We start from the raw sequence: 15,000 nt of genomic DNA on the forward strand, positions 1-15,000 counted from the left end.
TGTGTAGCGTGTGTGTGTGTGTGTGTGTGTGTGTGTGTGTGAGGTTGCTGTCTGTTGGGGCTGTTGTGTGGTTCCGGGGGAGGAGAGGTGAGCCTGCGTGTCTGTGTCTGTGTCTTTAAAAGGCAGGGAAAAAAACAACATCTCCAAACAAGACGAAGCCCGACGGCAAGCGCGCCATGTCTCCCGTGAAACAGGGCCAGGCTCGACGCCCCCTCACATTTCCACTCATGTAAATTGTTGCAAATGCAGACCGAGGCAGAAGCGTGAAATCCCACCACTGTGAACATCGAAGGCCGATCAGCATCACTGAACTCAACTCTCTCTCTCTCTCTCTCTGCCTCTGTGTATTCTTCACATTCTCTCTCTCTCTCTCTCTCTCTCTCATTCTCTCTCTCCATCTCCCTCACTCTCTTTCTCTCTTTGTTTGTATAAAAGAAAAACACAGTCACGTTCATTTATTTATCTCATGCATCACATCTGCTTCACTTTTCAACTGCAGTGCTTGTGTGTGTGTGTGTGTGTGTGTGTGTGTGTGCCTTCCGTCACCCCCCTTTTCTTTCTTTCCTTTTTTGCACTGGTAGGTGAAGTGAGGAACAGCACCCTTCCCTTTCCCCTAGCACACCTAACGTTGTGTGCAAGCCCAGTGTCTGCTTCTGTATGTGTGTGTGTGTGTGTGTGTGTGTCTATGTGTATTTCAATAAGGAGAGCGCCCTGGATGAGTGAGTACTCAACTCTTGGGGGAAATTAAAATCCAAAGTGCCGCTCTCTCCCGCTCTCTCTCACTCTCTCTCTCCTCACTGCACTTTCAGCAGGGAAACACTGTTGAGGCTCCATGCCTCAGAGCAGGGCTACCCCCGGTGGAGGGTACCTGTAACAACTGCTCCGCTGTATGTGTGTCTCTGTGTGTGTGTGTGTGTGGCACACATGTCAGTAAGTGCATATCTATGTGTGTGTGTGTTTGTGTGTGTGTGTGCGTGTTTGCATGTGTGTGTGTGTGGCACACATGTCAGTAAGTGCATATCTATGTGTGTGTGTGTTTGTGTGTGTGTGTGCGTGTTTGCATGTGTGTGTGTGTGGCACACATGTCAGTAAGTGCATATCTGTGTGTGTGTGTGTGTGTGTGTGTGCGTGTGTGTGTGTGTGTGCCTGTGTGTGTTCGTGCATGTAGCCTATATGCTAATGGCAATAAGAAACAGACACTCATTTGTTGCAGTAAGCAGAAAATGTACAAAAATGGATCACTTGCTATTTATACCCTTTTTTTGACAAAGAGCATGCCCAGTTGGCATCCAGAGAGGGGAAAAAGTAAACAGCTGTAAGGAATGGCACTGAAATGTGAGGCAGGAAGAAGAAACAATATTTGTGTCTCATTGATTTTCCTTAGCCATCAATTAGCACCGCACGACCCATTGACTTTGAGAGAAAGTGTAGATTTTTTCAGTGACTTTTAAACAGCAGGTTTTGTGGAGTGACACAAAGCAGTGACAGTGACACTTTCCACGCCACCACACACACGCGCGTGTACACACACACACACACACACACACACACACACACTAACACATACACATACACTCTCTCTCTCTCTCTCTCTCTCTCTCTCTCTCTCTCACAACACACACACACACACACACACACACACACACACACACACACACACAAATACATACATAACTATGTCAATCTGTTTCTCACAGAGTTGCGCACACACACACACACACACACACACACACACACACACACATACACATGCTCTCTCTCTCACACACACACACACTTCTAAAAAAAAGAGAAAAAGAAACAAAAATCCCTCAGAGATGGCAGCGGGTGATAAATGAACGTGAGGACAAACGTGTACATTAAGGGAGCGGCGGCCACATAATGGCTCCCTTTCTCCCTTCTCTCTCTCTCTCTCTCTCCCTTCTCTCTCTCTCTCTCTCTCTCTCTCTCTCTCTCTCCCGGTGTGGAATGCCCGCGCCACTGTGCCGACTGCTGCCGCCACCACCGCCACCACCACCGCCGCTGCTACTTCTGCTGCTGCTGCCGCCCGCCACTGCCATCGCTTTCGGCTCCGGGGCCTCACCGTGGACGCCTTGGTCTGGGCCAGCTGCAGAAAGAGAGGGAAAGAGAGAGACACAGAGAGAGAGAGGGAGAGAGAGAGAGAGAGAGAGAGAGAGAGATGGTCTCAGTGCTATCGGGTTGCAGTTCCATTTCCAGGCCATTACAGGAGAGTCTTTATGTTCCTCTTAAGAGCAGATCATGTTAAAATACGTTGGGGAAAAGCGGCGTTAAGAACAGGGGCAGATGAGACCTTGTCTGGTAAAATATTAATAAGAAGTTAATTGCTTGTTAATGGACTGGTGAAGGGGTCTATAATGGGCTTCCTTCCATTAAGAGGGACACGCAAAAAAAGGAGACGTTTTGCGCAGCAGTCTTAACACAGGCCAAGTGTCTTATTTTTCTTTCTACTGACACAGAAACTGAGCTGTAATATCACCATGTAGGGCATAAACGGCCCTTTCTTGTCTCTTGAGATTACACGTGTTTGTTTAGTGTGATTAATTTATACTGTTTTTCTTTCTTAAAAAGGGTAAAATAATAATTTATTCATAATTATTTTGAGGTGAACAACGGTTTGAGGATCTTCTGTGAGCAATCTGTGGCAATGTTCCATCGTGAAATACTCCCAAGACGGAGAGGATACTCAGAGAAAAGGGTTTTTTTTCTACCATTATTTATTTTTCTATCATTATTTATTTTTCTTGGTAGAAGTAACCTTGACCCATTACACATTGCAACCACTCAGAGAATCCATCATTCGACTGTGGCAAGTTGGACAGCATAATATGTAATATTAATGTAAAAATGGCTTTAAAAATATAAAATCAAATGGGAGAAAATACATCCAGTTGAAAGGCGCACTTGAAAAAAAGAAATACATTTTTCATCAATTCAAATAAATGGGCCCTCTCTCCTTTAAAGTGTACTACATGAGAAAGGTTGATGAAAAGGACGAATTTGGAGATGAATGATTTTATGGCAGGCTTTAGCTTTCAAATCCACTCTCCGCTGGTTAATTTATGAAGACAAAACTGTTGCTGAAAGACTTCGTAAGGCACATCAATATGTCGCTGTATCATTCTGCTGACTTTTTAGTGCTTATTTCTTTTTTATGGCCGGTAGTCAAAAAACGGAGAGCTTTCAAGGTAAAAGCAACAGAACCGCATAGGAGAACAGATCTAACACTATTCCGCTGTACAAATGGAGAAAGTTGTTTTAACAGTCCAAAGGGATGAAAATGGCTATGACATGAGACAGATATAGCAAAACAGTAGGAAGTTGGAGAAACAGCAGGGGGGGGGGTGAAATGGAGGGAAACACAAATAGCATTTCATGTGATGATGAAATGTTACTTAATTAAATATTCTATATTACATTTCATGATGAAACAATGTTTGTTTTGTAGGACAGCAGGTTTCAGTTTTATTTTGTATTGTTCTAATTTAACAGCTCACTTCCTTTCATGTTTTGTCATGTTACAAAAAAACGCAAACCCCCAAAAAAGAGGAACTCTGAGGTTTGTGATTAGTAAGGATTTTTACCTGGTGAGAAGTGTGTGTAGCGCACTAGTCACAAAGCTCTTACAACTGCGGATACACGATGGTGATTCATGTCAAAGTGTATTAATATTTGAAAAACTTGGTGACAAGTTGAATTGTAAAATTATTATGCATCATTGTTACAACACATTCAACTAAGTGCCATTATGTGTGCAGCCTTGTTGTATGTTCACATTATATTGGATATATTATAGAATTATATATATTGTACTATATTACTTCATATTATATTAAATAATATTATACAATATTATATTATGCATTGATGCATTAGTTACATTTCACAATTATATATTACCATTTCATATTATAATACACTTTTTCCTGCTAAATGCCAATACGAAATGTGTCATAATATGAATAGCATTTCAGTTCCATTTCAAAGATTTATAACTGAGCCAACACACAGGCTTAAGATGCTATAAAACATAATTAAAAGAGCTGTAATCAATACAACAGTTTAATTATCATGTGTCAAAAATGCACTAAGCATCCATTAAACATGGCAGTCCACCTTGTCAAAAGTCATGGCATGTTCACTAGTAAAGCTGTCAGGAACGCAAAACTTTTTTGTAGGATAAAGTTTACATAATACACATGACATGAGTCACTTCACGTTAAGGAACAATATCTGCTTCACAAGAATAACATACCGCTAACTAAAAGACCCTCTGGCTAACCACACCACTCACTTCCAGGCGACAAAACAAACTAGATGCAAACTTTCTCTTAATTCTTCAAACCGTCCATTTAGACATGCCAAATATCTGTGTGCTTACCACTGATCAGAGATCCTCCACTGAAATGAGGAACTGACTCCGGCGGCCAGTCTCTACTCTCTGCCCTGCAGACAGGCCCTGGGACACTTGCTCTCTCCTGACAATTCTGCCCTTCTCCACTAGGTGGGGCTAATGCACCCTGTTGTCTGAGGATATTCCCATGGAGTTGATTAAAATGCAGGTAGAACTGTTTAAAGTAGTAGAGTCATGAGTCATGAGTCATGTCAGTCAAAAGTACTCCATTTAGATACAGAACAGACACACCCTTTGCAGATAAGGAAGACACAGGAAACTATTTAAATACTATGTCCTCAAAGTAACACTAAAATGTCTTTTAAAACGGTCCTTTAACACACACACACACACACACACACACACACCACAAAATGAAATAAAAATACTACATTTATTAGATTGTATTGATTGGTGACAGCTTATATCGACAAAATAAACACAAATACAAATACATTACAAACAAGAATATAATTATGTTCTGGTACACACTAGTGTTAGAAATGTATCAAAACAAAGAAATATACAATTTGCAATGTTTTTGTCCCTGATATACCATTCAGCATATTTATTTAGTCATGGCTATATATTTTGTGAACACACATACTCACATTAATCCGTAACCTAGCAGAAAGTTCATCACATTTCGTGTCCACGTCGAAAATGTTTCAGGTATTTTTGGCCTTATTTACAGCGCTGAGTAATCTTTCCCAAGACTGGGGCAGAAATGGCACATATCAGGATTTCTAACAAACCCCAATAAAAGGTACAAAACAGTTGTAGGCCATTTTAAAGTCTTTCACAGATATGTATGTACTATTACAAAACTCCTGCTACCGTAGGATAAGACAAAGGCAAATGAAATCAGCAAAGTTGTAAATGGACAGTTGAAGAAAAACGAGATTTAGCTTATCGTTCGACACCAGGCCCACGTGACGTGACGTGCCGGAGGCTGCAAACGGGAGCGGCGGTCACTTGTGGAACAGGATGGGCTTGACCAGGCCTCGGAGGATCTTGGGCACGTGCACAGAGATGATTTCAGAGATCATCTCGGGGAAGTTCACAGTGGTCTGGAGCATCAGCGTCTGGACGTAGAGGTCGTAGGTGAACTGATGGAGCTTCTGCACAATCTGCTTTGGGACACAAGGGGGGTGGGGGGTGGGGGAGGGGGCACAAAGAGCGTTGCTGTTATAATGCAGGCTGGTGTGTACTGTATGTGTGTCAGTGTGTGTGTGTGGGGTGGGGGTGGGGGGGGGGGGTGGGTGTGTGTGGTTACGTCAATTTCTGAAGCACCATGTGGTTTGGAAATGAGTCAGGAAGCGCTGACAACCATCACTGTACAATATATATATATATATAGCATATACAGTATATATATATATATATATATATATATATATATATATATATATATATATATACTGTACATATACGCATGGAAACCCCAAATCATAAGATGGAAAACTGTCTTCTACTTGCTGCCATATTTGCCGCTTGGCTCCACACAGCAGCAGCCTTATCGCTGTCTCCTGCTCTTAAATATGGTCTGCAGCAAATACATCTTCAAGCCCAAATCAACTCCCTGGTGACGCACACATGTTGCAAATGTTCCGGGCAGCTTGACCTTGACCAGTCATTGTGTGTGTGTGTGTGTGTGTGTGTGTGTCTGGGGAATGCGGAGGAGGTCTGTGATTGGTTACCAGCTGCAGGTAGTCCAGGAGCTGTGTGAGCTGGAACAGGCGCTCGGAGCGGTTGCCGTGGTCACGGTCGGTCACCACGCGGTCCAGCTCGTTAATGTAGGTGGTCCGCAGCTTGTCGAAACAGCCCTGGCTCTTCAGCCCTTCTGCTGGAACTGTGGGACACACACACACACACACACACACACATACACACACACACACACACACACAAGGAAGTCTGTGTTATCAAGGAAATCATACATTAAAACACACCCACAAACACACCCACACACACACACACATACAGTACACACGAACACACACACACTCACACACAGAGAGAGACACATATGCCTACACACACAAACAGAGAGAGAGAGATAGACACTAATGCTTGCATACACACAAACACACTGAAACACAAGCCCACACAAACACACGGACACACACACACACTTGCACAGACAGATATAAACTGCATACACTTGGGACAAATTGACCATGAAACAAGAGCAGTAACTGGGAGATCCTAAACAGCATCACACACACACACACACACACACACACACACACACACACACACACACACATTTGGAGCCAATTGAGCATGAAACAAGCAGATCCATGTGCACTGGCCAGTGAGCAAGCGCTCTGCTCTGGGCGGCGTGTGTGTGTGTGTGTGTGTGTGTGTGTGTGTGTGTGTGTGTGTGTGTGTGTGTGTGTGTGCGTGCGTGTGTGTGTGTGTGTGTGCGTGTGTGCGTGCATGTGTGTGCCGGACACTGGACACTGGGCGCGGCACGTACTGAAGCTGAAGAGCAGCAGGGCCTTCATGCAGAGGAACTCCTCGCGACTGACCCGCAGCCCGCTGAACTGCTGCGAGAGCTGCCGCAGACGCACACAGTCCTCGTACATCCCCGACACACGCATCCGGCTCCTGCAGCAGGAGCAGAGAGAGGGAGGGAGAGAGAGAGAGAGGGAGAGAGAGAGAGAGAGAGAGAGAGAGAGAGGGAGAGAGAGGGAGAGAGAGGGAGAGGGGGAGAGGGGGAGGGAGGTGGAGAGAAGTGGGCCAAGAGAGATGAGAGAGGAGACAAAGTATAAACATACAAAAACACAGAAACATAAACAATGATATATAATATAGAAATAAACATAAATAGAATGTATATCACGTACGTACAATGCAGAAAATACAGATATAAAAAGAGAAGATAGGAAGAGAGGAAAAGAATATAAGAGAAGAGAGGAGAGAGGAAAATAATATGAGATTCAAGAGGGACTTGAGAGTCATCCAATCATTGGCAAGTTAGAGAGAGGGTATTAAAGTGACAAACCAGACAACAACAGCACAGCACAGCACTGTTGTGTTGCACTCTGCAACAATTAGATTCAAATCCACACCACCGCACTTTATCTCAGAACAACATCTCGTCTGCCAGCTTCTAATAAGCGTGTTCAATCATCATTCAGAACCTCAAAAGGGTTCTTCAGAAGGCACACACACCTACGCGCACACACACACACACACACACACACACCAGCATCTTTTCCATCGATTGTGGATGTGTGCGATTTCAAACTTGCTGGCCTGGTAAGTCCTGATAAGAAATTAGAATGAAGGGTAGAGGATGGGGCATTAAGAAGGAAAGATCAAGAGGATGAGAGAAAAGAGGTGAAGAAACAGAAGGATGGAAAAAAACAGAGGAGAGATCAGTGGAGAGAGTGAGAGGGGAAAAGAAGATCAAAACAGCAAGGGAATAAGAACGAGAGAATAAAAGCGAGGGAAAGAGAAGGATGAAGAAGAGGCAGAGAAAAGGGCCCTGTAACTGACCGTGAGAAACCGTGGGAGAAGGAGAGATATCAGTCACGGGAACGAGAGAGAGAGAGAGAGAGAGAGAGAGAGAGAGAGAGAGAGAGAGAGAGAGAGAGAGAAAATGAGTGAGATGGAGACAGGAAAATAAAGAGGTAGAGAGAAAGAAAGAATGAGACAGAGAGCAAAATAGAGAGAGAGAGAGAGAGAGAGTGAGAGGGAGAGAGGCAAGGCCAGCACAGGGCAGTATGGGTCACTGAGGGGAGGGGGGTGGGAGTAGGGGGGGTCAGACACAAGGTTAGGCGTCTCCATTACCCACCCTGAGCGTGGGCCACTCTCCAGACTGGCTGGCTAATGCTGTATGAAATTTCACCCCCGCCGCCCAGATAACAGCACATTTGTATGCTGTCACACTCGCCCTGGCCAGGCCAGCCGAGGAGCCTCTCTCTCCTCTCACCCTCTCTCCTCTCCTCCCCTCTCTCCTCTCTCCTCTCCTCTCCTCCTCTCTCCCTCACTCCCCTCTCCTCTCCTCTCCTCTCTCCCCCACTCCCCTCTACCTCTTCCTTGCCGCAGGCTGTCTGAACCAAACATCTAGAAAGCAAGCGGTGCTGGAAGCCACAAGGGTAAGGCAGGTAATGCACGTCACACACACACACACACACACACACACACACACACACACACACACACACACACACACACACACACACACACACACACACACACACACACACACACACACACACACACACACACACACCTGGCCCCAGGGCGCGGCGATGGATATGTATGCTGATGGCAGCACCCCTGCGATTGTTTGGGCTCGAGCGGCCGTCAAAACAGGAGGAGGAGAGGGGAGGCGTGAAAGGGAAGTGTGAAAGACCGTCCGGGGGGGGTGTCAATGGAGGTGCTGCAAACGCGGCAACCGTGGCCAAACAATTGAGCACAGGCAGGTGTTTTTGAACACCTCAACAGGAACATTTGTCTTCAAACATGCCATTTTCTTTCTTTTTCATAACTGAGAAATGATTGCGATTATGGTCATATTTAGGGTTAATATAGAGTTATATTTGTTTTCTTCTTCTTCTTCTTCTTCTTCTTATTATTATTATTGCTACTACTTCTTTGCACAATTTCATTTTTGCCAAGTTTGAGAACCTTTGAGGGTATGGAACTATCAGTTTATGCATGAGAAGCTTTCTTTTCAGTGCTCGAGAATCCTTTTATCCAAAATGTCAAGGTCCTCACTTCAAAGCCAAAAAACAGTCCGATGTCTTTTCCGGGCCCTCCCTCGCTATCTAAATACTTCTCTTTCCAAGGATAAAGTTGGAGACTGGAGTCTCTTTTTTCATTCTTCTAACAAGCGAGGGAAAGTGAACTGCTCGGAGAGTGGGGGAGTGGACAAGACAGGACAGGACAGGAGAGGGGTGGAGTGGCACTTACTCATCGAAAATGAGGTCAGGGGCGAAGAAGAGTTGTGTGGCGTCAGCCTCGACGAAGGACCTCCATCCTAGCCCAAACACCATGATCACCATCCACGAGTACTGAATCGCCATCATCTGGTCATCCACGTGCAGATTACGGAAACCTGGAGGGGAGGGGGGTGACATTTTATTTCATTTAGTGCAGAATTAATTTCATGCTACCAGACTGAATATTGCTACCCTCTAATTTTAAATTAGTTGAGACCCATGGATAGAATGTTTGATCATTTACACTGTGCTATGCTTCAATAAAGAACTGGCAAAGTCGCAAAGAATAGTTGAAGATATTCAGAATAAAGAAAACAAGTTTATACTTTCTACTACATGACAGTCGTAACAAGAATAGCAAGATGGAAACGATAACTATGAACTTAAATAAAGTCTTGGAGCATTTCAGTCAATACTACATGAATTGGGTAGTCCCTTAGTATTAAAATAACGGTTAGCTGTAGTAATCTCAAAAACTACAATATATAAAATGGCAGTAGCAGTGAGGGTTAAAGCGGAGCGAGAGACGCAAACATTTGACCATTTCCATGTTCTGTTTTCGCAAACAAGAGGGGGGCGAAATCCCCCTTTACGCAGACCTACGTAGAAAGTGACGTCACATTTGAACTGAACTGCTTGTCAATCTGACATAGATTGACATTGCGACATGTCAATCAAAATGTCCCACTATGACATCTTTGCGACACGCCTCTTTAAGCAGACAGGACCTGTTTGCATTTTGCTCCCATAGAGATAGATAGATAGATAGATAGATAGATACCATTGCAACAGATGCATTATGTTGCTCTATCTATCTGGTCAGTAATGAAGGATCTTTGGCAGTAGTATATAGTATACCTGGCACGCCCTTGGCCCACTTGACCACTGACACCAGCTGTCTCTCCCCCAGCTGGTTGAGGCTGGTGAGGAGGGAGGCTGCGCTGTCCGGCTGGCCCTGGTCATGACCCGCGTTCACCACCAGGGGCTCGATGCGCTCCAGGATGCCCTGCAGAGACTGCAGTGAGTGCAGCGTGATGGCCGCTCTGGGCGAGGTGCTGTCTCCTGACGGCCTGGCTGGGTCACTTCTCTCTGGGGGCTTCTGGGAGTCAATCACCTTCAGCTTCCGGGCTGCGATGAGAGAGACACAGGTGTCATGATGGGAGAGACAGGTATCATGATGGGATAGACAGGTATGATGAAGGATAGACAGGTATGATGATGAGAGAGACAGGAATCATGATGGGAGAGACAGGAATCATGATGGGAGAGACAGGTATCATGATGGGAGAGATAGGTGTCATGATGGGAGAAACAGACATGTATCACGATGGAAGAGACAGATGATAGGAGAGACATACATGTATCACGATGGGAGAGACAGACATGTATCATGAGGTATCATGATGGGAGAGACAGACATGTATCATGATGGGAGAGACAGACATGTATCATGATGGGAGAGACAGACATGTATCATGATGGGAGAGACAGACATGTATCATGAGGTATCATGATGGGAGAGACAGGCATCATGAAAACCATTTCGGAACACAGAAAAGAAAATGATTTATGAAGCAACACACATACAGTAACAATGTCCACTGGGATGGGTGCAGATTCAAATTTATCAATAGCAACGTTGGAAATGGATAAATCCGCCAAATAATATGTGACAAATATAATCCATCATTTCATAGGAGCTTTTTAGTGCACAAATCAATCATTTCTTTTAGGTGTAGAAACCTAAAGAAAGTTCAGACAAAAACAAAAAGATAGCCTACAGTTACCAAATAAAGGTCTCATAATTCTAGATTTTATAGGTTAGTAGTTTCCTATACAGGTAATATCTTAACTGTTTGCTTTTTTTGATCTGATCAAAACAAATAAGAACTGAATTGGTCGCAACCGAACTGAACATGACACTGTAATGCGATTTGACTTTCTAGTGCAATAACATTATATCATTTGAACCATGACAGTCCTCCCTGCTTACATCTGAGCGTCATCCCCGACCCAAAGCATCTTTTGAGGCGACACGAGGGGCAGTTCTTCCTCCTGAGCTTGTCTATGGTGCAGTCATTTCTGCTGGCACACAGGAAGTTCTGTTTCCCTGAAGAGCAAAAAAACGCAAATATTGTTTCACCATCTGGCCTGTGTCAATACAGGTACTCTGTAAATTATTACTAAATAATGAAGAGAGGAAGAAGAAGCAGAAGAAGAAGAAGAAGACGGAGAAGAAGAAGAAGAAGAAGAAGAAGAAGAAGAAGAAGAAGAAGAAGGAGAAGAAAAAGATAAAGAATGGTTAATTTGAAGTGTGGTGTCAGTAGGAAGAGGCACCGTTGGAGTTATTTTAATATGTAGTGCATGCAAAAGTAATTTAAAATAGTCAAAGTCCAACCCAGAAGACACTGTGCTAATGTTTAACTGATTTGCTTTTTCTTCATAAAATCTTTGCTGTCATTCATTTTCAGTACATTTAGATGACTGAAAAGGTGCATGTATGTATGATAATGGACACGATGCATTGACAAAAATAACGTTTTGGCAGATCACTTCCCAAAGCCCTTGTTCTCTAATTAAAGCCCTGCACATTATCACAACTGTTGTATATTAAAGTTGTAACAACATGCACAACAAGACATTTACCAAAGTGTTCCATTAAATCCAATGGAAAATCTACTGCACGCACAGCGTTACTTTGACTGTGATAAACACCAATTAACACCATGACACTACAGTACATTTCCACCACATGTCCTTTGCCCATGGTGGTAAGTGTGTGAAACAAATCACTTGCTCTTTTATGTAGAAGTAAAACTAAACTACTTACCAAAGATTGCTAAATACTTTTTCAACCGTCTCTGTACTTACTATGCAACTACTAAAGTGTACAATGTGCTGTGTCTCTGATCTTATAGTATGAACATGGGCCACTTTTATCCTAAAATGAATTAAACAAGTGAAGAGAGAGAAGATAGTGTTGAAATCCAATACATGGATTTCTTTTCCCTTTGTGTACAATCTGCTTGGTACTTGATCAGAAGAGGACTTCTGAAAAGAATATTTTCCCAGACAGACGTCAGAGCAGGAAATGTCTACCCAGATGTTCCTTCCATCTGACAGTCACGTTTCCAAAATTTATCTCATATCTCAGCCAAAATAATAATAATAAAAAAGAAATCACAGACACAGGGAGCAGCTAGTCCAATAACTAACTACACCTCTCAAAAGAATCCTAAAATGTGTATTATGTCTTTTGCTGCTGTGTTTGGGCCAGACGGACATATCTTAGCCATAATAGGCAGGTGGGAGATAGTGGCTTGTGAACAGCCTGACAACACGCCACGCCACACCAGGCTACTCTGGCTGACTCACCCTCGGCCGCACGCTTGAAAAACACTTTGCAGCTGCCGCATGTGAGGGCTCCATAGTGACACCCAGAGGCCACGTCTCCGCAAATCTGACAGGCCCTCGGGGCGGCCAGCAGGAAACTCATGGGCAACATGTCCTCCAGCCTGGTGAGTCCGCCCGCCCGGGACAAAAGGCAAAAAAAAACACAAAAACACAAAAACATCATTACAAAGGCCCATCATGGCTGCACACAAGGACGCTGTAGGGGGGAGGGAGGGAGAGAGAGAGAGAGAGAGAGAGAGACAGAGAGAGAGAGAGAGAGAGAGAGAGATAACAGATCCAGGCCAGGACTATAGGGGGGAAGTAGCTTGTTACACAATTAGACGTTACACGTATTCCCCTCCGGTGAGACCTGTTCCTAGAAGAGCAGAGGTGCACACACGGAACAATCCGGAGCCACATAATGGAAACAGAGGGTAAGCAACTTAAGGCGGCACACCTAATCCTGAGGGGAGAGGGCGCAAGGCTACCTGGGGGTGTTTACAAGGGTTTACCAGGCTCTGTGGAGGCACTGCTTCACAAACACAAGCATTAATCACAACATGGCCTCTGTCAATCACGGCAAAACAAAACGCAAGTCATCATGTTATGATAAACAGGAGTAGATTGCAGAAAAAAACACTTGTCAGATTCTACTACATCAAGGTAAAGGTAGGATCATCCATGATAAGGAAAAGTAGATGCAAAATATAACTGAACTTCAGAAGTGTGCCCTGAGTTGAATAGAATTTGAACAACATTGGTTGTGATGGCTTCATTGATTTTTTAAACGTGATGTTGACATCTACCTTGGAAGACACGTGCGCACCCACCCACCCACACACACACACACACACACACACACACACACACACACACACACACACACACACACAATAAGTATTGCGATACATGATTAGATAACACAGTCATTTGGAAGACTCCCAGAGAGTAAGTTGTTAATAAAGTCCAAACTGAAACTTTGCCCTTCAGGAATTGCTTTGCACAATTGTGCCAGAAGAAAAGGCTGTGACACTAACTGCATGTTTTAGAACGCAATGCAGTAATTCACACAATACAATCGATTTAATTTCGTGGATCATTCTTCCATTTGCAATGTGTCATTTTCAAATATTACATGTATCATGAAAATAAAAGTCAAACTAGAAAGTATTTTCAAGGACCGAGTTTATAACAATGCATAAGTCTTTATTCAAATGAGGCTGTTTCTTTAAAGTTACGAATTCAAGTTCAGACAAGTTGCTAGCTACGCTCCGGACACAATCAAAGCATTGTAGAAGAATTTTAGAGGAATCAGAGGAATTTTGGAACACTACCTGAAGGCTGGGGCGAGGCCGTTTGGCCCGGTTGTCCACTCACATGGTCGGGGGAGAGAGGCGGCGGTCGGTATCCTCCCATACATCCCTCCAGAATAGTAGGACTCTGGGAAATATCTACTAAACGACAGGGGAGCTCCGCGCAACGTGTAGTCATTGCAGTTCCGTAAAAATAAATCATAGCTAGAGTAGTTTGTAGAGGGGACGTTGCAGTGTCTCGAGGGTTGGCTCACTACCTTGCCCGCACCGTCCCAGTTTTGGCGAGCACTCTTCCAGGGCTGGCCGGAGACCTCCAAGTCATTTGTAAACATCCCTGAGTTCGGAGTAAAGCGATGTCTGGCCCATTCACCACCACCATGCTGTCTGGTGTTTATGCTCAATATGTCTTCAAACTGAGGTGGTGTAGCCTCTGAATCGTCCATATTTTGTCCATGCACACCCGGGCTAGGCTTCTGTAGGGGTTCCGATGCGATGTAGGGCTGTCGGCTGTCAGACACCGTGTTCGTGGCTGTCAACTGCAAAGTCGCCATACCAAACAGATGATTGTCTCTGTTTCTTTGAAGAGTTTCAACGAAGCCAGGCGAGTTTGTCACGACTGATCTCCTACCCTCTCTCTGATATGGGAAATGTGACGATTTCACACTTTCAGACGACTTTCCAGTTTCGGCCAACTCCAATGACGTGTGTGCGCGTTGGTCCTCACTTTGGACGTTCTCGGTGAAAGCTTGGCTCGTCGAGGGCTGATCCATGTCGTAGTTCTCCGACTCAGAATTTAGTCCGAGGGACAGGGAAACTGCGTCGCACAGTTTGTTGGTATCTTCTGAGGCGACGGTGTGAGGGAGATCACGGGGAGTGCTGCTGCTACAGACGCGCGCATCAACTCCACGCGTAATCGCCACTCCAG

General features: G+C 44.4%; 1 protein-coding gene across 2 annotated transcripts in view; it reads right to left on the reverse strand.

Moving 5' to 3' along the window:
- Positions 1 to 4,786: 4,786 nt before the first annotated feature.
- LOC134068390 (progesterone receptor-like) overlaps positions 4,787 to 15,000 on the reverse strand; it is a 10,609-nt gene continuing 395 nt past the window's right edge. The window contains exons 1-8 of one of the 2 annotated variants that reach the window (XM_062523964.1): positions 14,097 to 15,000; positions 12,745 to 12,884; positions 11,363 to 11,479; positions 10,228 to 10,497; positions 9,341 to 9,485; positions 6,894 to 7,024; positions 6,112 to 6,263; positions 4,787 to 5,541 (exon numbers count right to left, since the gene is read on the reverse strand). The exon at positions 14,097 to 15,000 is cut by the window's right edge and continues 395 nt beyond it. In XM_062523964.1, coding sequence (XP_062379948.1) covers positions 5,383 to 5,541; positions 6,112 to 6,263; positions 6,894 to 7,024; positions 9,341 to 9,485; positions 10,228 to 10,497; positions 11,363 to 11,479; positions 12,745 to 12,884; positions 14,097 to 15,000 — 2,018 coding nt within the window. In that variant the 3' untranslated portion in view covers positions 4,787 to 5,382. Of the gene's footprint in view, positions 5,545 to 6,111; positions 6,264 to 6,893; positions 7,025 to 9,340; positions 9,486 to 10,227; positions 10,498 to 11,362; positions 11,480 to 12,744; positions 12,885 to 14,096 lie in introns of both variants that reach the window. The other variant, XM_062523963.1, reaches the window with a different exon arrangement.

Source organism: Sardina pilchardus, chromosome 21 (assembly GCF_963854185.1).
Source record: "Sardina pilchardus chromosome 21, fSarPil1.1, whole genome shotgun sequence".
NCBI classification, from domain to species: Eukaryota; Metazoa; Chordata; class Actinopteri; order Clupeiformes; family Clupeidae; genus Sardina; species Sardina pilchardus.